General features: G+C 49.2%; 1 protein-coding gene across 5 annotated transcripts in view; it reads left to right on the top strand.

The window, feature by feature from the left end:
• OTOA (otoancorin) overlaps positions 1-25,170 on the top strand; it is a 166,603-nt gene that overhangs the window by 29,943 nt on the left and 111,490 nt on the right. For 2 of the 5 annotated variants that reach the window (XM_074322570.1, XM_074322569.1), the window contains exons 18-28: positions 1,232-1,305; positions 4,221-4,356; positions 5,345-5,535; positions 8,364-8,457; positions 9,065-9,194; positions 9,630-9,817; positions 11,217-11,372; positions 16,551-16,693; positions 16,939-17,075; positions 17,581-17,678; positions 20,631-20,826. In XM_074322570.1, coding sequence (XP_074178671.1) covers positions 1,232-1,305; positions 4,221-4,356; positions 5,345-5,535; positions 8,364-8,457; positions 9,065-9,194; positions 9,630-9,817; positions 11,217-11,372; positions 16,551-16,693; positions 16,939-17,075; positions 17,581-17,678; positions 20,631-20,826 — 1,543 coding nt within the window. Of the gene's footprint in view, positions 1-1,231; positions 1,306-4,220; positions 4,357-5,344; positions 5,536-8,363; positions 8,458-9,064; positions 9,195-9,629; positions 9,818-11,216; positions 11,373-16,550; positions 16,694-16,938; positions 17,076-17,580; positions 17,679-20,630; positions 20,827-22,949; positions 23,556-25,170 lie in introns of those variants that run through there. The other 3 variants (XM_019751674.2, XM_019751673.2, XR_012493048.1) reach the window with 3 other exon arrangements.

The following is a 25,170-nucleotide window of genomic DNA, read 5'->3' as shown; positions in this document are numbered from 1 at the left end:
TCCGTCCTGTCCGGGGTAACCGGGAAGCGAACGCTGCTCTGGGACTGTTGTTCCCCCACCCACCCCCAATTAAAACTTTACTTTCCAAATGGTTATAGAGATTCTTGAACCCTCTGGGGACACCAGAGGCAGGAACAGACTTTTCAGAGTCTCTCAGCAAGTGAAATTTACATTTCTAACTAGTTCCTGGGTGAGAACCATTGAACTATATGAAAAGCCTCCCCCAGGTCAGGAGGGAAGTCGATACCTGGTCCCATGGATGGAGGTCAAACCAGCTTTGAGGAAGGATGTTCCAGCAGGAAGAGTTGTCCCCACAAAGCTCCTTCCCTAGATGCTCCCGTTCTCAGAACCTTCAAATACCAGTTGGTTAGAAAGTTCGCCTTCATCGTTGACAGTTTTGCTGGAAACACACAATTATTATATTAATAGAAAAGTAGAAAGTGATAAGTCCCCCAGAGCAACAGTCTACAACGGGACCGATTGGCCATATCTGGAGACACTTTTGGTTGTCGCAGCTGGGGAAGGTGCTCCTGGCACCTAGTGGGGGTGCAGGGCTGTGCTCAGCACCTCACAGTACACAGGGCACCCCCAGCGAAAGGTTCTCCGACGCCACTGTCACTAGTGCCGAGCCTGAGAATCCCTGCTCCAGAGGTACCCACGGGGATAAGTTTGCTCTTGACTTTGAGAGTTTGGGGGTATATATAAGACACATTTGCACGTCACCTGAAAAACACAAACGAGCTCATACTACACACACTGTTCTGTAGAACTTTGTATACAATATGTGTATATAATGTGTGTATATGTGTATATGATATGCATATATAATATGTGTATACATATGTACGAAATAGGGCACGGACATCGTTCCATGTCAATATATGTAAATCTCCCGTAGGAAAGCAAATTGATTGCATAGCATCCCACTGTGTGGATACATCGTAATTTACTTGGCCAACCCCTTCCTGAGGGGCCTTAAGGCTGTAGCTCAGATTCTTGCAGGTATAAACGAGACCGCTGTGCATGCTCAGACATACATTTTTCAGTTCATCTCGCTGATGCCTCAGTTTCCTCATCGTAACCTGGGCCCCGCAGGGGTACCTACCCCACGGGCGTTCCGTTAAGTAAGTAAACATGTGAAGCACTCGGAGCAGTGCCTGGTGCCAGAAAGCACGGTCTGTGTTTGTTCTTGTCATTCACCGACATGCCTGCAACTGCTTTTATCTTTCAGGTTAATTGTTTGGCGTGGAAATACTGGGAAGTTGCCAGGTCCTCCATGCCTCCCTTCCTGTTGGCTGCACTCCCGTAAGTGAACGCCAGCAACCCCCTTTCTGGCACAGCAACAAGGTTGGTGGGAGTCACCCAAGATTCTGTCCCCCTGGGTTTTTGTGGGGAACCAGAGGCAGAGTGGAGAGTGCATTTGACAGTGAGGTCGTAGAGAAGCAGGATTTAACTTCTTAGCCCCACATAAGATGCGTTTACTTGTTATTTAAAAACCAAAGCCAAAGCAACGTAAGCCTGAATGAATGGCCACACATCAGGTCCCGCGTGGGCTGGCCTCACAGCTGTGCCCGAGCTCCAGGGCAATCAGGGCTGACATCAGCAGTGGGGATTTCTGCTGGTATGTGTGGGCGCTCGGCCTCCGGGTGGGGGCAGCCCTGCTTTTTACATATGGTCTGGACACTGTTTCTCTCTTTTTCTCTTCATTTCCCTCTCCCTTCTCTTGTCTCCATTCATTCAAAAAATATTTATCATGTGCTTACTATGTACTGTTCTCAGAGATAACTAAAATTTCACTTTATTAAAGCTTACAGTCTCATGGGGGTGAGGGAGAAATAGACCAGCATTAAGCCAATTACCATATCAAGTTGATATTTGGTTGCAAGTGACAGTATCTTAACTCAAACTGGCTTAGGCAATAAAAGGCAATTTGGAGTTCAGGTAACTGGAAAGTCCAGGGATGGATTTCAGGCATGGCTGGATCTAAGGCTACAAATGATGTCACATGTGTCTGTCTCTTGGCCCAGCTTTCCTCTGCAGGCAGGTTCTTTGCAGTGGCCCCTGGCAGATCCAAGGTTACATCTTCCTAGTTTCAAATGCAGGGAGAAGACTTTCTCTTCCTGTCTTTCTCAATTAAGACTTGGGTTTGATTGTCATTGGCCTACATTGGGCCAATTTGCTCTCCTAGACTCAATCACTGGGTTTGGGACGATGGGTAACTTGCACCCCTGTAGCTGAGAGTGAAATGGGGTCCACCATAAAGCACAAGGACTTAGAGTGAAGAAGGTGATTCTCTAAGAAAGACAAGGGGGCATAGAAAAGGAGCATGATGGGAAGTGTGGTACCGTGGGAAGAGCTCGTGGGCACTGGGCACAGAGGATGGAATTTCCCCTTCAGACTGGAGAGTCAGAGGAGACTGAACTAAAGCTTGCAGAATGCGTTAGTCCAGTCAGGGGCACGAAGAACGATGGATGGTCCAGGCAGGGGCACAAGTGGTGGTCAGTCCCTCTGTGGGTAAGAAAAGTGACGTCCTCTGGGAACTCATGGTGCGCATCGGCAGAGTAGTTGGGAGAGAGAAGGAACGGTCAGATCAGGGAGGGCCTGAGTGACACGCCGAGGTGTTTCACCTGTGTTCTGGGCACAGCCCTCAGATTCACGTTTCAGAGCTCACCACCACTGTCCGTGTTGCGGAGAATGCAGGGGCCCGGCTGGAAGGAGGGCGACAGTGGAAGCTTACTTCTGTGACCTAGCCCTTGGCATGGCTGTCTCCTTCCCCTCACCCATGTCTCAGCTCAAAGAGCACTGCCGTAGACAAGGCTCTCCTGGCTGCCCTCACCATCCCTCTCCATTAGAACCATTTTATTTTCTTCCTTACATTTACCAGTAGCTGAAAGGGCCTGTTTTCTCCCCTGGTTTCTGGGTTTCTTCCCCCCATCAGAATAAAGCATCCTGAGAGCGGGGACCTGCCCTCATGTCTGGCTCATGGTTATAGCTGGTTACCTGGGGAGCAGTGTGCTCTGTGAACATTTGCTGGATGGATGGATGGATGGATGGGTGAAATAAGCCAGCGGTCCTGGGAATGGAGAGGCGAGAACAGATTTGAGGCATATTAAGGAGATAGCGTGACATTGGGGATAAAAGGAAAGGGGAGTCTGAGACGACATGGAGGAGGGAGACCCTTTCCATTTGGGTTTGGAACAGTCAAGTGATGGCCAGGAGTCAGGCCACGTGAGTCTAGAGCGTCTTTCTCAACCTTTATTTCATTATTGCCTCCCTAAGGAGAAAAGTTTCATTTCTCCCTAATGAGAGAAATTACCAGGAATACGATTTTGTTGGGTAGGATGGAGCTCTGGTGAATCACAAATCACTGTAATAACTGCGATTATTTTCGCTCCCTCCTGCTCCCGGAACCAGTTTCTGCCCCGTGGGGGTGATACTGCCCATGCTGAGAATGCAGTTTAGAGCTTGGGGGGCAGGGACAGTGGGTGTCCTGGACTGGAGATGACGGAATTGGGGGTCATGTCTCTTAGTCTCTCCTTCTTGCCTTTCTTTCTTACTTTCTATTTTATTCTCTCTCCTCTTTGTCCCTTTCTTCTTCTACTGTTTATTTTCCCTTTCTCCTCATCTCTCCTCAACCACTCCATCAGTCAGCGTATGTGTATGGAGATCCTATTCTGTGATCAGTGCTGCTGGGGCATAGAAGAGGAGCATGATGGGAAGTGTGTTTCCCACCTGTAGGAGAAGAGCATGATGGGAAGTGTGTTTCCCACCTGTAGGAGAAGAGCATGATGGGAAGTGTGTTTACTGCCCATAGGTGAGGTGCATGATGGGAAGTGTGTTTCCCACCTGTAGGAGAAGAGCATGATGGGAAGTGTGTTTACTGCCCATAGGTGAGGTGCATGATGGGAAGTGTGTTTCCCACCTGTAGGAGAAGAGCATGATGGGAAGTGTGTTTCCAACCTGTAGGAGAGGAGCATGATGGGACATTTGTTTCTTGCTCATTGAGAGGAGCATGATGGGAAGTTTGTGTCCCACCTGGAGGAGAGGAGTGTGATGGGTGGGAGACCTCCTACCCACCCAAAGCAGCCACAGCATCCCTGGGGGAAAACAAGCATTTAAAGAACACCCTTGTGATAAGCTCTTGGGCTGCAGACCCTGATTTGGGGGCAACACAGAGCAGCCACTGTCTTCCTTCCCTCAGTCTCCCCATCTCTCTCCAGGGCGCGCTACCTGGCTTCTGTCCCAGCCTCCCAGTGTGTGCCCTTTCTGATCAGCCTGGGGAAGAGTCAGCTGGACGCCTTGGTTTTAGATTCTCACAAAAAGAATTCGGTCATCAGAAAAGTGCAGCAGTGCCTGGTAAGGAAACTTCTGGGTGACACTTTCACCAGTGTGTCTGCCCCTCCGGCTATCTGGGCCACCTTGGGGAGCCCTCGGGATCTGGCTGGGATCTCAAGCCTGCTGTGGTGGCCAGAAGTCTGACCTGTGGTCTCAGCGCTGGCTCTGAAGGCACGAGGTGGGACGGTCTTGGCCCCTGGATCTGGAGCCTGCTATTCCGGGGCCTGAATGAGGGGAGTCCACTCTGGTGGCCGGGAAGGAGCCCAGTACAGAGTCTGGGTGCTAGACATGCCTCTGCTGATGAGTGGTTATGTGGCTGGGAGCAAGTCACCTCTCCTCCCTGAGCCTCAGTTTCCTTATCTGTAATATGGGTGTAAGAGCCCTTCCTGTCTGGAGTTACTGAGGGCAGGAAGCAGGCAATGGATTGTTTAATGCTGAGGCCCAATGGGTCAGCATATGTTTATGGAGCTCCTACCCTGTCTGACTGTGGATCCTGGTAACTAGCTGGCAGTTTCTTGACTTAAAATGTGGATGGTATGAACCCTTGCCTCTTGCAGTTACTTTGAAGATGAATGAATGGAGACCTGGGAACACTTAGAGCAGTTCCTGGCCATAATAAGTGCTCACTAAATGGTGGCTCTGCTGTCATTGTGAGAAAGAGCTTTGCAGGCTTTCGAGGCCCGTACAGACTTGGAGGTGCTGCTTGATTATTGATGTACTAGTATTATGATGGAGTCCCCTCAGGGCAGTAACAGTGACCATGACGACAGCCCTCACTTGCCAAGTTTTCACGATATGCCAGGTCTCTGCCCACACCGCTCCCTGAGGGGTCTCCCTGATAGGTGAAGTCAGGTCTCCATCAGGCCCCGTGCCATCTCTGCTCGTCCATGGCAGGACAGGCGATTCAGGTCCCAGAATTTTTACGAGGTTTGGGGTCGGGAAGTGTTTTTAAGGGATCACTGCCTTGAGCCCGGCTGGGGCTTCCATCAGCTCCCTTTGTCGGTTTCAGAACGACACCATTGCCGACGAGTACACCGTGGACATCGTGGGAAATCTGCTCTGCCACTTGCCGGCGGCCGTCATCCTCCGCGGGGTGTCCCCCAGGGCCTGGGCCACCGCCCTGCACGGCCTCAGGGCCTGCCCAGACCTCAGCCCCGAGCAGAAGGCCGCGGTGAGGCTCCGGCTCCTGGAGCAGCACGGGTGAGGAAGGGCCGGGGCTCGGCGCCGGGGCGGGGCGCACTGGCGAAGGGACGCCCAGCCCTGCCTTTCCTGCCCTCAAAACAGAGAGAGTCTCTCACTTAGGACGAGGTCAGACGCTTCCGTTTATTCTGGAAATGTGATTTTCCTTCTTCTGGCCTCAGATTCCCTGTAAAGTGAGAACCATGTGCTGCTCTGTAGGCTTCACCAGACGTCAGCGTACGGAAAGGGAAAGCGTTTGGGAAAGATGGTCCTTTACAAACGCCAGGGAGGGGTCGTGTTGTTGTTGTTATGAAATAATAATAACCGTGACGACGGCTCCCAGGACTTTCTTTCCCATGTCGAATTTTCTGAAGTCAGATAGTGGAGTAGGACCTACCACCAGTCAGCAGTTAGACAACAAATGGGTTTTTGTGGATTTGGTTTTTTTTGAGTAATTACTGTGTCCCAGGCACTGCACTGTTATATCAAGTTTAAGAGCACGGACGTAGGAGCCAGGACTCCTTGTGTTAAAATTTTGTTTCTATCATCTACTGTCTGTGTGACCTGGTAAAACTATTAAGTTGGTGCACAAGTAATTGTGGTTTCGGACCATGAATTTTAAATCATTATAACTAGGCTCAAACACATCTTTATTAATCAAAATAGGAATCATTACAATCAACACATTTTTGTCAACGAGAAATAAGTTTGTGTATTTCTGTAGTGTAAAAAGCCTTGCTTTGGGATTTGACGACTCTTGGAAAGCATTTTCTGCATCCTGCTGGTTGGGTCTGGGAGCATTTTCCCTACAAAAGATTGTCAAGATGCTTGAAGAAGTGGTAGATGGTTGACCAGAGGTCAGGTGAATATGGCGGATGAGGTAAAACTTCATAGCCCAATTAGTTCAACTTTTGAAGCGTTAATTGTGTGACGTGGTCGGGAGTTTTTGTGGAGGAGAATTGGGCCCTTTCTGTTGCCCAATGCCGGCTGCAGGCGTTGCAGTTTTCAGTGCATCTCATCAATTTTCTGAGCATACTTCTCAGATGTAATGGTTTCGCTGGAATTCAGAAAGTTGTAGTGGATCAGACTGGCAGCAGATGACCAAACAGTGACCATGACCTTTTGTTGGTGCAAGTGTCACTTGGGGAAGTGCTTTGGACCTTCTGCTCCATCCAACCACTGAGCTGATCATCACCGGTTGTCGTATAAAATCCACTTTTCGTCACACGTCACCATCCAATCGAGAAATGGTTTGCTGTTGCGTAGAATAAGAGAAGACCATGCTTCAACATGCCGATGTTTTTGATTTGCGGTCGGCTCCTGAGGCACCCACTTATGGAGCTCTTTCACCTTCCCGATTTGCTTCAAATGCTGAGCAACCACAGACCGGCCGACGCTGAGATCTTCAGCAACTTCTCGTGTGGTTGTAAGAGGCTCAGCTTCGGTGATGGCTCTCCATTGGTCGTTGTCACTTTCCGATGGCTGGCGACTGCACTCTTCATCTTCAAGGCTCTCATTTCCTTTGCAAAACTTCTTGAACCACCACTGGCTGCCCTGTACGGTCATCAGCAGTTCCTGGGCCACATGAATCGATGTTGCGAGTTTTCTCCACTGCTTTACGACCTGTTTTGAACTCGAATAAGAAAGTCACTCGAATTTGCTTTTTGTCTAACGTCATTTCCATAGTCTAAAATAAATATAAAATAAACAGCAAGTAATAAGTCATTAGCATAAAAACATAAAGTGAGAAATGTGCATTAAAATGATGTACAACGTAACCACATTTATTTAAGAATGTGTTCCAGTCTCAAATGGCAAATTTCAACAATGCAAAAACCTCAATTACATTTGCACCAACCTAATACTTGTCTTTGCACTTTATATTCACATCTGTAGAATGGGGATACTCATAGTCCACATAGGGTTGTTAGGTGATGAACTGAGTTAATATACACAAAGGACTTATAACAGGGCCTGGTACATGGTGCTGACTATGTGACAACTGTTCTGCTAGGACCGCAGATACGTGGTTAATAAGATAGGTGTGGTTTCTGTGCTGATGGAACGTACAGTCTAGTGGGCTAATAATTTAAATCAAAGAGATAGGAGGGAGCTTTGTGGCCAGGGGTGGTTTGCCCCGGTCCTACGAGAGGGGTTATCACTGCTAATTCGGCAGACCGCCTTTAGAGGTGTCACCAAATGTGGTGTGAGGCACATCGCTGTAGGTATCTGTGGTCTCTATAAGCACAACAGTGGATTCTGTATCAGTGCTATTTGTATCCTGCCAGGTTCAAGGGGAAATTTTGTCTTGCTATAAAATGAGACTATTATAGTAATTTTAAGGAACAACTATATCATTACCGTTCTATCGAGGAAGGGGATGTAAATGACAGAAATTCAACAAGTCAATTCAAGCTAAGAAATGGTAATATATTGAGTTCAGAAATTGAATGTAATGGAATACTACAGGGACGGGTTTCAGGCATGACTGGATACAGGCGCTCAAATGATGTCATCGGGAGCTTGTTCCTTGCATCCCTCAGCACTGTGTTCTTAAGTCTGGCTTCATTTTCACCACTGGTGATAAGAATGGCATCCAATATTCTTTTTAATGCCAGAGGTACCAGAGGAAAGAGAGACAGCTTCTCTCGTAGTTCCATCAAAATTCCTAGGGCTGACTCTGATTGGTCAGCCTGCATCACATGCCCATTGTCTCGGTCAGGGAAGTGGGATCCTGTGATTGACAGCCTCTCCAGGTACGAAGATAGCCTGTTTCTGAAAGCAAAGGATGCTGAGGGACAGGGACAACAGCACGGGTTTTCATTTTATTGCTTGTTATCTTTTCTTAGGCTCCCCCAGAACTGGACAGCGGAGACCACAAAGGACCTGGGACCCTTTCTAGAACTTTTCTCAGGAGATGAATTAAGCTCTGTTGCTACAAAGGTACTTGTGCGTCCCACCGTTAGAAGGCTGAAGGAGTTTGAAGGGGAGAGAAAGCGTGTTCAGTTATATTCCACTGGGTTTGCTGCCAGTTTGTTTTTCTGGAACCTTCCTCCCTGCCCCAAGGACCCAGATGTTTCCAGCTCCAATCCAGAATGCCCAAGGTTTGGGAAAAGGGAGTGAGGCAGCAGCTAGGTGCACCCCGGGCCTGTCACGTGCACCCTCCATTAGACATGCACAGCCTGCAAGCTGGCACGCACTTACCTTCTGCTGTCTGTGTGCTTTCCACACGCGTGCCAGTTCAAAGCCTTAGATCCATCAGTGTCATGTGCACACACATACACACACACACGACCAGTGTGTGTAAATGATCTCCATGTATATTATTGAACATTTGCTGGATTATGATTGAAGTTGAGTATCATTTTATAGGATTCTTTGTAGAGACCAGGCTAGTTAGGCGAGGGATTAAATTGAGAGAAGCGGCTACGAAGGAAGAAACCCCGAGGCTGTTAAGTACTGTTCCAGTTTAAACTCCAATTTAAATCGGTGTTTGATGTGCTTTAATTCTTATTTGTTCCTCTTCTTTCATCTGCTTTACCCCACGCAGTTTCCTGATATCCTTCAACAAACGGCTTCCAAGATGGCCGGGACCTTGCCCCCCAAAGAATTCCTCTGGGCGGTCTTTGAATCCGTCCGGAACAGCAGTGACAGGAGCCCCAGTGCTGACCCCAGCCCTGGTGAGCATTTCTGGGGTACCTGAGCCTGTGTCATGGCAGCGGTGTTTCGGCTGAGACCCTGACATCCAGAGGCCTCCGTGGCCAGCGGACTGGATGGAATGTTTGCAAAGACACAGGCCAAAGAAGTACATGTTTGCAGAGGGATTTGGAGCACATCCATACTCTGTGCCCAACTCCTGCAGCCCTCAAGGCAATGTGCAGTCCAGCTGTAGTATTGGAAAGCTCCTACTGTGTGCACGGGACTATGAAAAAGTTGGCATTTCCGTGATTTCACTACCAGAGAGCAGCAGGAGTGAGTCCCTGAGTCCCTACTGTCACTTCCTGTGCCGTGTGGCCTGGTGTGGACAAATCCGACTGGAGGAGAGTATTGCTCATTTCGGTAAAGACACAGACTACCGTTTCCTGAAATTTCCCGTCCTCTCGTTCTTCCTGCAGGTTGCCATGGAGTTGCGGCTCCCTCTTCCGATGACATCTTCAAGTTGGCCGAAGCCAATGCCTGCTGGGCTCCTGAGGACCTGCTGTGCATGGAGGAAGATGTGTTCATCAGGAACGTGGAGCTTCTGGGGGCCGTCAGGGGCTTCAGCCAGCCTCAGCTGCTGGCCCTGAAGGAGAAGGCGATACAGGTAAAGCCCACTTGAGGGTGGAAGCACTCAGCGGAGGGGAAAAGCCAGCACGACAGGCAGTCAGTCACACACTTGTGTGTGCAGGGCACCCTTCGACGGGTTTGCACTTGAGTTTTCTTGTTGAAATTTCATGGCGTGCAATTTCGAGGTCCTCCCTGGTAGACTCTTGGCGGAGAGCGGGAAGGGATGTGTGCTGGCGTCTAGTGGAACCTCAGTACATCAAATTCTGTGAGTGTTCTGGAGCCGCTGACTGAGCGCGTGCCTGGAATGTTCTTTCTCCGCCCACTTGGAGGCTGCCTGCAGCAGCTTTTCTCCAAACCGGTCACAGATTTGCATGGGAACATCGTGGAAAGGAGTAGAAGGAAGACTGGGAGAGTCTGCCTCTTTCTAAAGGTCCCTTTGAGTGGCTTCTTTTAGCTGTAGGATAGTTTTGGAATACAATACCCTGGAGGGGATTGAGACCTTAAATGCTGTAAGATTATACTTATAACTCTATGTTTTACATACGTAATCCAAGGTTATTGTAGAGAAGTCAGGAAACAATAAAGAAGAAAATCGGTCATAATCTTTTACCCAGAGATAATCATTGCTGACCTTTTGATATAGTCACCCGAAGCTTCCCAGACTTCTGTATATGTGTGTAAAATATATTTCGTACGTGTATTTGATGTATTCTCACATATGTGTTATGGAAAATAATACCACATTCACTATTCAATAACTTGCCCACACCCAACAGTACACAATGCATATTTTTCATATCAGAAATATCAGTCTATATCAGTATTTAACATAGCTATATAGTCTTTCATTTTATGCTGGTATTTATTTAGCTAATTAGTAGACTTTTAGATTGTTTATGTTTTTTAATGCCTTCAGGTACATATTTGTACATATTTCCTTGGGCAGTTGTCTTAATATTTACTTAGGTTAAATTCCTAGAGGGGGAGTTTCTGAGTCAATGAGTATAAATATTTTAAAAGCTTTCGTTCCATATAGCCAAATTCCCCCCTAAAAAGCTCATACCAATTTATGTTCTCAACATCAAGCAAGAAGGGTATCTATCCTTTACCCCATGTGTTTCCAGCACCATAAATGGTCATTCTTTTTACTTCCTGTCAGTATCATCAGCCAGCACGTTATTCTTTGATGGTTGTTCATGTACATTTCTTTAATTCTTTAATTGTGACAGAGATGGAACTTTTTTCCATGTTTATTTCTTCTTTGTGAATTTTCTGTCCATGTCGTTTGCCTTTTTTTTTTTTTAAACAAAAGTAGTCATCTTTTTCTTATTGATTTACAAAGGAACTTTACATAGTAAGGAGACGTACCCTATGTCTGTTTAAATCCCGTCCGTGATGGTCAGTGTAATCTGGATTTCTTTCTTTCCCACCTGAAGGTTTGGGATGTGCCTCCTTACTGGAGAGAGCACCATATCGTGTCCCTGGGCTGCATTGCGCTGGCTCTGAATAAGAGCGAGCTGGAGCAGCTGGATCTCACCTCCATCGACACCGTGGCCGCCCTCAGCCAGCAGACAGGATGGACCCCAGGACAGGTAGGTCGGTGGTGCTGGCTCTTTTCAATACTCCATCGTCACTGTCCCTGCTGCGTCTGTTTCTATTGACTAATTTTTCTCCTGGTGATAGGTCACATTTTCTCACTTGCAAGCCTCGTAATTTTGACTGGCTGATGGGTAATGGGGAGTTTGCATTTTTGAGTGCTTGGTTTAGTTATGCTCTTTGAAGAGTAGAGGGCTTTGTTCTGGCATACATTTAAATGACTTTCAAATCAGTATGATCCCTTCAAGTTTCCTTTTGAGCTTCGTTAGGGCGAGCCTAGAGTGACCTTTACTCTGTGGGTAATTAGTTCCCATTACTGAATCCTGGTTCTTCTGAGGACACTACCTAATAATGCTCTGTGTGTTTCAAGACTTCTCTTCTCTGGCTGGTGGGGATGGGACCCTTTCCAGCTCCATATGGACTCTGGGAATTGTTCTGCCTCCCACTTTCTGAGGCGCCGTTCTGATATTTACGTGGCGTTTCACTAGGGCTCGTGCACATCGGCACTCAGCCAGGCTCAAGAAGACCTCTCTGCAGATTTCTGGAGTGAGCGCTCTCTGTCTGTGCAGTTTCTTCCTCTCTAGGACAAATTATAGGTGCCCTGACCCCTCTGAACTTGAATCTCTGTATCCTCAACTCACCTGGAGCCCTGGGCTCGTGTGGGTTCGCGTTCCTGCTTCATGGCCTGGAAACGGCCTCTGGGCGGTAAACAAAGGCAGTTTTAGGGCCCACCTTGTTTGCTTTCCTTTTTTTCAGGATTATTGTTCCATACTCCTTGTTGTTCAGGGTCTGACTACTGCTATTTCATATAATCTGTTCAGCTTTCTCGTTGTTTACGGTGAGAGGGCAATTTCTGTGTCAGGCACTCCTTTGTGGGCCGAAGAAGTAAGTTCTCTTCAGTATGTGTTACAATTGGGATGGCAGTGAGTCCACGGTGCTGCTAGAAAGGGGAGTCTTAGCTGCTGTGTGTTGCCCTCATTCTCAGGCAGCCCTGAGTGGTCGTTTTTAGCACCAGCCTTAGGTATTATCTAATTAGCACCCCCACCAGAAAATGCCCCTTTCTCATTAATTTTTGAAGGAGCCCCAATGTCAACTCCAGCCACGTCATTGCCACTCCTGAGCAGTCACTCTGGGCGAGAGTAGAACACGTTGGTTGGCCAGGCATGCAGCGGAGAGTGGGCTGCATAGGAGCTGGGAGTGAGGGATGGGTGGGTGGTAGCTGCGTGAAGGTCCCCAGAGATCTCCACGTCCACACCCCCACCCAGCACCTGTGGATATGTGACCTCCTGTGGCAGAAGGGACTTTGCGGGTGTGATTAAGGATCTTGAGATGGGGAGGTGATCCTAGAGTATCTGGGTGGACCCGATCACCCAGATCACCGGGTCCTCATAATGGAGACCAGGAGGCGATGTGACACCGCAAGCAGAGGGACACACAGGCAGATCTGTGCTGCTGGGTTTGAAGCTGGAAGATGGGGCTATGATTCGAGGAGTGCAGGAAGCTTCTAGAAGCTAAAAAAAAGGCAAGGAAATGAATTCTCTCTAGAGCCTCCCGAAAGAACACAGTTTACTGACCCATTTTAGGACTTACGACCTCCAGAACTGGACGAGGATAGGTTTGTGCTGTGTGAAGCCACTAAATTTGTGGTAATTTGTTAACAGCAGCCAGAGGAAATGAATATGGGATGGTTCACCAAAGGAAGACCACGGTGTCATCAAACCAAGGGAGAAAGGGTGCCGGGCAGGCGAGCCAATGCGTGTCCCCTACTCTCCCAAGCGTTTGTAATCAGGATGGCCAGGTCTTGCAACTATGAGAGGCACCGTTCAAATAGAACACAGGGTGCGCTGTGCCCTGCAGTTGGGCACAGTTGGGCACCGTGGAGTTCCTGGCCATGAGGATGTAATGAGTTAATATGAGTGAAACACTGAAGCAGTGGCTGGTGCACTGTGTTCAGTAACAATCAGTTGTTTTCATCGTCGTCGTCGTCGTCACTACATTTTCTCTTTGTGACAGTTGAATAATTTCCTCATTTGCAAGATGGGACCATTGCACCCAGATTTTGGAGGTTCCTTCCGCTCTGACACTTTGTCGTCCTGGGGCTCTGTGACTCTAAAACTGGTTTTGACCGGATGGAGAAGTGCCACACGACACCTTGGATATTAAAACCATTCTATTTGGGCAGTCGGGGAGAAAACAGGAAAATATGCCCAATTTAGGAGCAAGAGTATCTCTTTCCTTTTGCACCAGTTTTAATTCCCATGGGTGCAGTGAGATTTGTCCATACGTTTGAAGAGGAGATGAAAAACTAACATTTGCATATGTCATTTGTACTCAGTTCCTCAACTTTAGCTCCCAATCAAACCCTTAAATGCATGTTTCTATATTAATATTCAGACCTGCTGGAACTATATTAACAGATAGTTCAGCTTCAAAACCAATATAAGGAGAAAGAACCTATCCTAGAAGCCAGCGGGATGAACAGAGAGATTGAAATCTCACAGCTATTCATTTTCCAGTGGTTAATACTGCTTAAAAGTGTTAGTGTTAATTGTCTTGGCATCATGACAGACACACCGGTCCAGTCATTCCAGCAAAGATATTTTGGCTCATCACCTGGCAGGCTGAGCTTGCATTTTCCAGGTTCCAGTGGCAAGGACAATTTAATACTCCATCTTCAGAGTAATTTGATTTGAATTGTATTTTTGCACTTTCATTTTAAAACGGGCATGCCTGATAGTTGGGGAACACATATTGCTATGAGCCAGCCAAGGAAACCTGATTGTGAAGACTTCATAAAAAAAGGTCAAAAGCTGACTTGAATCTCCATCTTTTCTCCACACCCCAAACACCTTCACTGGCCAAGAAGAGTACAGGCTCTGGACTCAGGCTGCCTGGGTTTTAATCCTAGAACCATTTTTTTGTTAACCAACTGTGTGACCTTGGCATAGTTCCTTAACCTCTCTGTGCCTCAGTTTCATCATCTGTGACATAGGGATGATATTAATGCTTCATAGGGTCGTTGTGAGGCTCAGATGAGATGACATAAGAGTGCTGGCACTCTGCAAACATTCCATAAATATTAGCTATTATTATTTTAGATACACATTCCAATTCATCGTCGTCATCGATGTTTAAGACACTGAAGTCTGCGTGTGGTGTTACTGAAATTCCCCTATAAAACCTGTGAGCTTTGTAATCATGGAGGGCAACTTCCTGCAGGCACTGACCAGTCTGATTTGCAGACACCTGGGTGATCGCCCTGAAGCCGGTCCCTCCCACGAAGGTAGCAGTCGGATGGTATTGCCAAGGGGTACATATCGCCGGCAGCTTCTGGGATCCCTTGCTCAGCTGTTCGTGGGTTCACTCCTAAAGTACTTACTGATGCTGTGCTGTGTGCCAGGCAGTGTGCCAGGTGCTGGGGGGAGAATAGAATAGTGACCTGGGGGGCGGGTATGGTGTGTGTCTTTGGGGATCCAGACAAACAAGTTAACAATCAAGGTGAAACATTTTTAAAATTCGTGGTAAGTGATAAGCAGAACACGGACAATGTGCTCATGGAAATCGTGGGGGCAGGAGATGGGGGGATCCAGGCAGTCTTCTCTGAAGAGGCAGCGTTCAGACAGACCTGAGGGATGGGGAGGCAACAGCCACATGAAAAGTGGAATCCTGCTGCAACGTTTCAGTCTGCCAGCACTTTCTCTCAACACTGTAATGACCCTTGTTGTGCAAAGGGGATGGACTGGTGCTAGAGGTTAGAGGAAGCTGGGAAGTTCACTGACCCCTGGGAGCCTCGCTCCCCTTCAGGAGATATTTGTCCTTGGATGTCTCTCCCCATCTTTACCTGGTGAGCTCTTGTCCTCTTGGCATCTTTTGCACCTGCCACATGAACGCAGAGGGATCCAGGCTTTATTCTACAGCTCACTCCAGTGGACTAACTTGGTTCTCTCCTCAGGTCCAACATAGGTACATCAAACATAGCAGGGTTCATTTACTCACAAGGGGCAGCAAGCCCAATTCAGAGTCGCTTGAGCAAGGAAAGGAATTGATGGACTCGCATACTGGAAAAGGTCAAGGGTGGAGTTCAGGTATGGCTGGATCCAGGGGCTTCCATACTATTGTCGGGTCTCTGTCTCTCACCATTGTTCGACCCTGCTTTCCTTTATGTTGGCTTCGTTCAGAGGCAGGCTTTTCCCACGTGGTGAGTTCTAGCAGATACAGACGTTTATCCTTCTGAGGTCCAGTCCAGAGCGGAGAAGGCTCATCTCTCCTAAAGGTTCCAACCGAAATCCTGGAGGAATGTCCTGGTAGGTTTTGAGTGGATCACATGCGTGATCCAGAACAGTCCCTGCCGCCAGGCTAAGCGATGAGCTGACTGGTCAGGCCTGGGCCATAGCATCACCCCTGGAATTCAGGATGCACTCCAGGAAAGTCACAGACAATGAATGAGCACTGCACTGGAACTTCAGGGACCCTACACGTCAGCCCCCTTAAATCAACGCTCATTCAAGAGGTCCTGTATGGTTTTTAGCACCGAAGCGATTGATGTACTGCTCTCGGTAATGATGAGAGAGGGGTGAAGCTATTCCTGTAGGACCTTAGAGAAAGAAAAACTCATTCTCGCTGAGTTAGTGAGGGAAGAGACTTCATGAAGAAGGTAATGTTGGTCTTGAACTTCCCTCCTCCCCCCAAATAAAAGGATTGTTGGGAATGCCAGAAGGGCATTTCAGATGGAAGGACTGATTTGAGCAAAGGCACAAAGCCAGAAATGTACAAGGTATTGTCAGAAAGTTGTGGAAACAGATGCCGGAGAAGGTTGGATCCTGGTACAGATGAACTTAAATGCCCAAGCTATCTGACGGCCATGAGTGACCGAAGGAAACAAGCCAGCAGACGCAGACCCAGGACACGGTTCCTTTAATGTTGGTGAGGGTGACAGGAACCTTACTGCCTCAAGACCCCTCCACAGATGAGGGCGCAGACTCAGCAGAAGCAGCTCCGTCGGAGGCTGGTCTGGACGCAGTGGTTATGATGGTTTGGAATGGGGAGTGTGTCCGGAGGAGGGAGTTGGGGGCTCAGTCAGAAGGAGGCCGCTGCAGTAGCTCAGGGCTGCCCCCAGGCCTCGGGGTCTTGCTCATCCCTGGAGAGTTCATCCCCTGTGCTTCCTTGTTTCATAGGCTAAATCCATTCTGCAAGGATTCCTGGAGGATTCAGCCTATCGCATCCAGGATCTGAAGAGCTTCCACTTAGTAGGACTTGGGGCGACCCTCTGTGCCATGAGCATCACCGAAATCTCACTTATAAAGATCTCAGAATTCAGGTAAGCAAAGCACTGGTGTGCTGGATATCCAGGCAAAGGATTGGTTGATGGGTTGGACATCACGTACTCAGCAAGATGCTCTCTGCTTCCTGATGCCTGGCCCCCTCTCTGGGCTAAAACAGGGAGCGGGGTTCACCGGGTCCTTTCTTGGTGCCGAGCCTACCTACCTTCCACACACCTTTTTTTTATTTATTTTTGGCTGGAGAATCTCCCAGCCTCACATCGTATCCTTCCCTCTTAACTAGGGTGGCAGTGGCCAGAATTGGAACCCTGCTGTGCGACACCCACGTCCTGGCCGAGTTTAAGAGGAAAGCAGAAATTGTGTTTGGGGATCCCACCCAGTGGTCCAGCTCTGTCTTGCAGGAGCTTGGAACCATTGCAGGTAAGAGGCACCTGGATCACACCTTTCTCTCCCTTTCCAACCTTAAATCTGGGGACAAAAAATAAGTAAATGAATGGAATCCTTAGCCATGTGTAGTGAGCATCTGTAGAGTGACATTAGGACCCAGATTTCAGCACATGCACTTACAGAAAGTGGGGTCTGCAAATCTGCTTTTTGAACAAGATTTCTTGGTGGTTTTGTGCACACCAAAGTGGTTTAGAATGTGATTGAATTGGTTCCAAAATAGGTTGATACACAATCTGAAAATGCACCTTCCGGGAGTACATTTCATTGTAGGAGACCAATCAGGGCTAATGTGACCCACTTTTTTTTTTTTCCTGAGCTGATGAAGGAGCTTGATTCCCAGTGCAACTTTCAGGGCCTTTTGGAAGGAACGGTGCGTGCCCGGAACACACAGACCCGTACATTATGCAACACCATTAATAAAACAAGCAGAGCTCCACTGGCTTGAACTAAACCCTTGTGATTCTTTTTTTTCCCCCAGCTGGATTAACTAAGGAAGAGCTTCGAATGCTTGACAAGGATTTGATGCCATATTTTCAGCCATCAGCAATCAGATGTCTTCCTGATGAGATATTCAAAGTAGGTCCTCAGTTCCTTTAGGAGAATGGGGCCTTGGCCCCGTTTTAAATCCCACAGGGAAGCAGATGGCAGGCTTGGAGTCTAGGTTTTGCAACCAGGCTTCTGCTGACAGGGCCAGAGGAGAGCTGGAGGCCAACAGTGGACATGCCACAAGATAATTTTAGGGTTTTTAAAAAAGTTTTTATCTTAACATTTCAATTGATGTTTTAATTGTATTTATTTTTACGAGTGACTTCTCTTCAAAGCATGTAGCGCTGATTTCCCATTTACGATGGTATGACAGGTTTAATATTCACATATCCCAAACCCTGGAGAATAGAGATAGTTCAGAACTCAGAATTTTCTGGATTTTAGAAAGATCACCTCTGTGACTACAGTATGGAATTTAACACCCCCTGCAGTGCCTGGGGAAGCACCTTATAAGCAAACACATTAATATTTCTAAGAAATTAGTGACAAGTCACACTAATTGAAATAGAGATTGTAAATGGCCTCACATCAATTCAGGTCAGCTTTTGCTGGCAAATAAGTCTGTCTTAAACTTTAGAAAAAACTTTCCGTTTTCCAAGTTCTTTTTGGACTTCAGTATTGCAGATGAGGGATTATGGACCTGGATGAGATTTGCTTTAAAAATGAATTTCAGTAAAAATATTTGAGGTTATTTAAAGAAAAGTAGTAAGAAAGCCACAAAAGCACAGGTGACGTACTGCTATGGAAAAAATTGAGAGGGTGCAGCTGGATGAACTGAAGGAGGCAGGGCATTCAATGAGAGGTCCTTGCTTTCTGTCCGTGTGCAAGGTTAGGGGAGTGATTGGTGGGGACAGTCTTCTCTGATGGGGACTGACCCTAGTGGTCTTGCTTGCTGGGTTGCATTGGGAACACCTTCTGTCCACCACAACTGGATAAGACACACACAGGTGATAACCACAGCACTGGTTCATTTCAAGACAGCTCATCTTGAACCACGTCAGCACCCTGGACAGTTCCCAGCATAGCGCGGGCGCAATAGCTGTTTTTGGGGATAAAGAAATAGACCTAGAGGCCACAGAGCTGCCCGTCTGGGGGTCTCTGCATGGTGCTGGATGCTGGCACGTTGCTAGGCACCTTCTCCTGGTCTTATTTGGAGTGTAGTTTGTGGCTGCTTCCTTACTCAGGCGTTCATTCCAGAAATTCCGATAGATCACCTACGTCGTGGCAGGCTGCCGGCGAGGGGCACCTGGGCATGCCCTGGGGGTGGGGTCTAACAGTGTCTTCAGGGGCTTGGAAGGTGACGTAAGGGAGTACAGTGGGCTGGCCCAGCATGAACGTGAACTGGGGAGCCCTGTCTAGCCGGGGGCTGCTGCTCGTCCTGGGCACGTCAATGCAGTGTAGCAAGGTGGGCCCAGGATGGCTGGATTTTCCTCTTTTTGTTTTTAAGAATTCAGAAGTCTTCATTTTCACTGTGAAGTCTCCGGATTATTAAATGTTGGCAACCACTTTGAATTTATTTTTTTAAAACAGTGCAGCACGCCTAGAGATTCAGTCTGGCCTGTGGGTGGTGAGTCAGCAACATTGGAAAAAGAGCTAATTTTTATAATGCAGACTGTTAATGGGAGATGTAAGCTGTGAGCCAGAAGAGCGCCTATGCTTGAGGAAGGAGATGACGCTGAGTCTTACAGGATAGGTTGGCAGGACAGTTGCAGAGGGAGGGACAGTGTTCCAGACAGAAGGAAGAGCATGGCAGAGGTGCTGACTCCTGGGGGCTGCACACATCTGTGGCCATTCTGCTGACGTGAAGAGTGCTGGGCGAGGTGGCTGGAGAGGCGGGCAGGACCCAGAGCTTGCAGGTCTCGTTTCCACCCTCTGGACCTAGAGCTGTGTCCTGGGCAGGGACGGGTTCTAAGCAGGAAATAACATGATTCCAGGGACGCATCTCCCTAGACAGGAGAGAAGAGGGTGAACAAGAAGAGGAAGGAACGAGGGAGCATGACCCCCTTTCTCAGAATCTTTGGGGCCCTTACAAAACAAGCACGGTGACATAGAGGCCCCTCCACAGAAACAGAACCCTGCCATCCTATGTCATCCCAGACCCACTGGGAATAGTCAGCAAGGCCTTCTGAGCCGGAAGTGACGTCAGAAAACGTCTCGTTCCGGGTCCTCAAAGACAGGCTGCACCGCAGAACTTCCCAGCCCCGGTGTGCAGAGCGCACGTCTCTAATAGACCCGCGGGCTTCCTCCTCTGAGCCCTCGCAGGACCCTCCCCCATGGCGTTCAGGAGAGGCGTTCTCTGTGCCATTCCGCGTCTACTCCAGCAGCCCAGACAGGCTCTCCAAGTTGCCCAGGGTCACACAGCGAGTATACGGCAGAGCTGGGACACAGATGCAGGGGTCCCAAGACCTTTCGGCGGGTACTTTCTCCCCCACCCGCGTGTTCTCAGGTCGGGGACTGGGAGCAGCGTTGGCAGGTACCTTGGACAGCGTTAAATGACATTTAGTCACAGTTTGAAGACCAGGACTCCCTTTGCACTTCTTTGATACTGATTGCTTGGAGGAGGGTCTCTGTCGGGAGCTAAAATGTCTTGACCACCTCTAACACTTTTTAAATCCCCTCTTTTGTGTTTTTAAAAGTCTGGGGTTCAGATGCTGTAGGCCTACAAAAATCTAGCTAGAATTCTGTAATGCAGTTTTTTTTTTTGTATTTTTTAAAAAAACTAATGCAGTTTATTGTTTATTTTTAATTTTTTTTAATTTTTTTATTATTTTTAATGATTAGTGATGGCAAGTCATTCTGGTTTTCCATTTTTTGAAATTTCCATTTGAAACATAAATGGATCTTGGTAGTGGAAGAGTGATCTGATTTTAAGGGAAAATCCTAAAGAGCAGCTCAGACAGTACGTGGGGATGGCAAAGTTTTGTGGGCCCTGGGCGGATGGGCCGAGGTGTGGGAGCCCGCTGCCCCCTTTCTCCTCTGCAGGAGCTGTCTCCGGAGCAGATCGCCGCCTTGGGCCCCGGGAACGCCGCGGCGGTGACCGCGGCCCAGCGCCGGCAGCTCAGCGTGTTGCAGCTGCAGAGCCTCCAGCGGGCGCTAGATGGCGCCAAGACTCGCTCCTGGCTGGACACGCCGCCGAGCGCCAGCCCCACCCGGACCCCCTCCTCCGGTTCTCCTCCAGGTGAGCAGGGCAGCCCCCTAGCCCTCGCCCTCATCCCTGTCCCCTGGTTCGCCCTGCTGGGCCCGGGGCGGGAACATTCCTAAGATCCAGGGTGGGGTCTCTGACAGTGATTGGAGATGCTGCCTTGGGGGAAAAATCCGAATTCGTTACCAAACGTACGTAAATGACTCTCAGATGACTCGGCTGCACTTGCAAGTTACCGGGGGCAGCGGTTTTGCCGACCCCACCCAGAAGCCACTGAATCAGTCTCTCAGGACTATATTCATTTCAATGGTTCCTTTGCTTCCTCCCTCCTCACTCTGCTGTGTTAATGTAATTAATGAATCCAACTAATGTATAGTGGGCACCTACTATGTGCCAGGCCTGCGGTAGGGGCTGGGAGTACAGGCGTAAGCACGGCAGGCCCGGCTCCCTGGTACATGAACAAAATGGTTTCATATCTTGTAGGATGAAGGCAGGAAAGAAGCGAGGGAGGTGACAGTCACTAAGGCTTAGCTAAGAGAGGGGCGTGGGGGGTGTGGCTTCCCTCCTTCCCGTTCTTACTCCTCCTTCCCCCTCACTCTCCCACTTCTCTGTGACTCCGTGTTCAGTGAGCTCCATCTTCGGGTAAGATGTGGGGAGATAGCTGTGAACAAGCCAGAGGTGTCCTCCATCCTCATTGAGCAAGGGGAGGGGAGGGGAGGGGAGATCGAGGTACCCAGGCGACCTTGAAGCCATGTGACAGGTGCTGTGACGGGGAACACACAGGAGAGGCAGCTGACCTAGGCTCCGGGAGGTGGGAATGGCCATGGAAACTTCCTGAAGACAGTGATGTCTGAGGTGGGGAAGAGACGGACTCAGCCAGGTGGAGGGCGTCTCAGGCAGAGGGAGCAGCTTGAGCAGAAACCCAGAGAGCTGAGAAAACTTGGCGCCAAAACCTCCACTCTCCCTTTTTCCTCACTTCCCTTGGGATGGTGAGTTGGGAATCCCCAGTTTCTGCTGCCACATGTGGTCCGCGGTGGCACGTGCAGACAAAAGCCATGCCCTCTGATGTACTATTATTATTTTTAAAACTTCCCATTGAAATATAATGTTCATCCAGTTAGAAATTACTGTTAAGTGTTACAGTGTTTTTTGTGGTGTGTCATAATACACACAATAGATGGTGCACAGGGTTCAAAATCTGTAAGGTCTGAAAAGGTATGCAGTGACAGCTCCCTCTGTTCTTTGTCCCCTAGTCACCTAGTTCCCTTCCCCAGAGCCAGCCCTTGTTACCAGCCTCTTGTATATCTGTCCAGAGATAACTCTATGCGTATCTCTAGATTGTCTCTGACAAAAGCTCGTTCTATGCTTTGTCCTGCATCTCGCATTTTCCACCTGACAATATACCTTGGCGACAGTTCCATGTCTGTACCTAGGAGCTATGAGGTGTTGGTTTTCTGGCTACGCCGTAACTTTATTTAACTAGATGTCTGTAGGTAGACAGTTCACTTGTGTCTATTTTTTTTTCTTTACTGTGACAAACAACGCGGCAGCTAGTGACCCTGTATACTTTGCATCTGTTCAAGCTGTCTGCAGAGTAAGCGCGTGGTGTGGGATAGCTGAGTCAGATGGCATGTGTGTGTGTCATTTCGATGGATACTGCCAAGCCCCAGTGTTGAACCAGCAGTGTCAGGAGCTGGGGAGGGCCCTTTGAAAGCATGGCCATGCAGGTTCTCAGCCAGGCCCAATCCTAGATGCACTTCTCTGTTCCCGCCCTGGCCTGAGTGGCAGACAGGAGTTGAACCCTTCTTGTGGGCCAGACCTAAACTTGCTTCATTACCCGAATCACCTGGGAGTGAGGCCTACAAATCCCGACTCCTGGGCTGAATCTGAGTCTGCGGGGGACAGTGGGGGGAAGAACCCCGGGATTTTCTAACCAGCTCCCCAGATGACTCCTTTGATGAAGGCAGCTCAGGACGGCTGAGTTAGTCTCATTCAATTCTCACCACCCCAACTTCCTTTGGGGTCATCATTCCCGTTTAAGAGACAGCAAAGCAAAGTTCAAGTGAGTGGTTCCAGAAGGAGACCCAGGGACTGGGGTTTCCGGCGTTCACCTGCGCAGGCTGCCAAGACCCGTGCACTCTTTCTGTGTTTCCTTTTAGGAGCCTCCATCCCCTGGGGTCTTTGGCTTGGCTGCCCTCTGCTGGTCCTAGTACCCAAGCTCCCGTGGTGAGCGGCGGCGTGCGTGCATTGCCCTTGGGGCCCCGAGCAGCTGGCCACAGGCCCCAACCCAGAGCCTCCACTAGGGCTGGGAGACGGGGGCCTGGAAACTGAAAAGGCGCCGAGAGGAAGAGTGATTATTAACAATGATGTCGCACGTTCTTAAGCTGGCTTGTGTCCCCGAGGCCCCACTGCAGTCTCTCTTGGTTTCCAGCTTGGAGACAGAAGCTGTGTGGAGGGAAGGGAGGGGTGTTTTCTGTCCGCGGCACAGGGACCTTGCCTCCACGTCACTGCCCTTTCTCCAGCGACAGAGGCCAGAGAGCTGGGTGCAGGCAAAGGCACTTTCACCAGGGCCTGATGGTTCCCACTCGGCCTGAATTTCCCTTCTTCAGAGCTGGAGGCTACATCGGGTTTCTCCTTCTTAGACATTTAGCAGAGCAGAAATAAATGAATCCCTCAACAGAAGCCAATATTCCTGCCTGATCGCTGGGACTAATGGATGTTTTGGTGGGCATTTCATTGCTTGGAAATTAAAACATTTAACATGGCTCAACGTTAAATCAATTTTTAAATACATTTTCCAGATGCCTTTCATTTCCCTGGGCGTCAGCTGAATGGGTGGCTGTGGAGTTATCAGTTAAGCTTTCCAAAGATGCCTGGGTTTTTTTGTGTGTTTTTTTTTTCTTTTTGGTGGAGGTGGTGGCTCGTCCTGATTTAACTTGCTCTTGGCTTTGGGGATGGGTGGAAAGAAAAGAAAATACATTGCGTAAGCAGTCCCCCATGTGATTCTGGCACGGCACAGCACTCTCAGCCCTGTGGCCAGTCCTTTCGGAGGCTGGAGGGACTGACTTCTGGAAGTTAGCAGGATACTCTTGGCCTTGAGCTCAGGGAGGGTGGGGACAGCAGTGGGGCTTGGCCACCTCCCAGGCCTTCCACCTGCTCACTGACAGCCAGCAAAGATGTTTCTCATGGCATCCTTTAGGTGGCAAGTTAGGCATCCTGGGGACTTCTGCCACCGGCACATCCTGCCTTCTCTTCCTGGGCACATGTCCACTGTAGACATGTCATCTGGCGATAAGAAGAAAGCCTGTGTGAGTTTCCCAGACTCTGCAGTGTTCCCTACGAGGTGGGTGGATTTGAAAGGGCAGCCCCGGGAGGTGTTGGAGAGACTGGCGTACTTTCAGAGGTCACGTGTGGTGGTGATAGGACATGGAAAGACTGGTGTGTGGAAGGTGTGGCCCTCAGGTGTTCTTTTGGCTCTGAGTTGGTTTTCTCTCCTTGGCGGGGAGGTGGCGCTTGTGAAGCTCCGGTCCTGTATGTTGTTTGTTGCCAGCGCCACCAGCCCCCATGTAGCTGGGCCCGTCCTGGCACGTGGGGAGGGATGTGCTAGACGGATGAGTGTCTGCATATTCTGATCACAGAGGCCTTGGATCGCGTTCAGTGTTCCCTTTCTGCCGGCCTCGCGTTGTCCTGGACAAACAACACCGATAGAAACGGCTCTCCTTTGCATCCGACCGCACGCTGCCAACGGCGTGTAGTTTTGTGTCTTGCGTTCCCGTCCCATCATTTGTTTTTTGGTTGGACTCCTGAATCGTTCTCCCCATCTCGGATGACGGCCTCAGTTCCTGTGTCGAAGGGCCAACTGCTTCCAGCGGTAGCTGTGTCCTTCGCTCATGTCATTGTCATCACCACCCTGCCAGGTGGATGCTGTTACGATGCCTGACTCCCGTTTTTCCAGACGGGACTGAGCCTGAGGGGGCGAAGGAACCCTTGTCGGAGGCCTCTCACATAGTAGGGTTTGAATCCTGACTTTTTACCTCGCACTGTGTGGCTGTCTGGATGGGTGTGTGTCCTTGAGCGTCTCTTGTAAGTTAGACCAGAGAGAGATTCTCTAATCTCTTCACCTCTTCTGGTGGGAGGCCAGCTCGCCTCACAGCACACATAATTGGCGATTGCCTCAGGCAGGAAGACAAATCTAGCTTATGCCTGCGGGACCCCCGGGGTCCCCGGTTGAAATGTGTGGTCCCTTGTGTGCAGGGAAGCAGCAGGTCACACTGGCAGGTACAGCTGCCCTTCGCCTTTCAATGCCAACCCGCTGTCGGGTTCCCAGCCTCCCTCTTCTCCGTTCCCCCACGTAGCTGCAGACAGCATGGTCACTTACAT

This window comes from Rhinolophus sinicus, linkage group LG18 (genome assembly GCF_036562045.2).
Source record: "Rhinolophus sinicus isolate RSC01 linkage group LG18, ASM3656204v1, whole genome shotgun sequence".
NCBI classification, from domain to species: Eukaryota; Metazoa; Chordata; class Mammalia; order Chiroptera; family Rhinolophidae; genus Rhinolophus; species Rhinolophus sinicus.
Note: the sequence above shows the minus strand (reverse complement) of the source record. Positions and strands in the feature narration are given on the sequence as shown.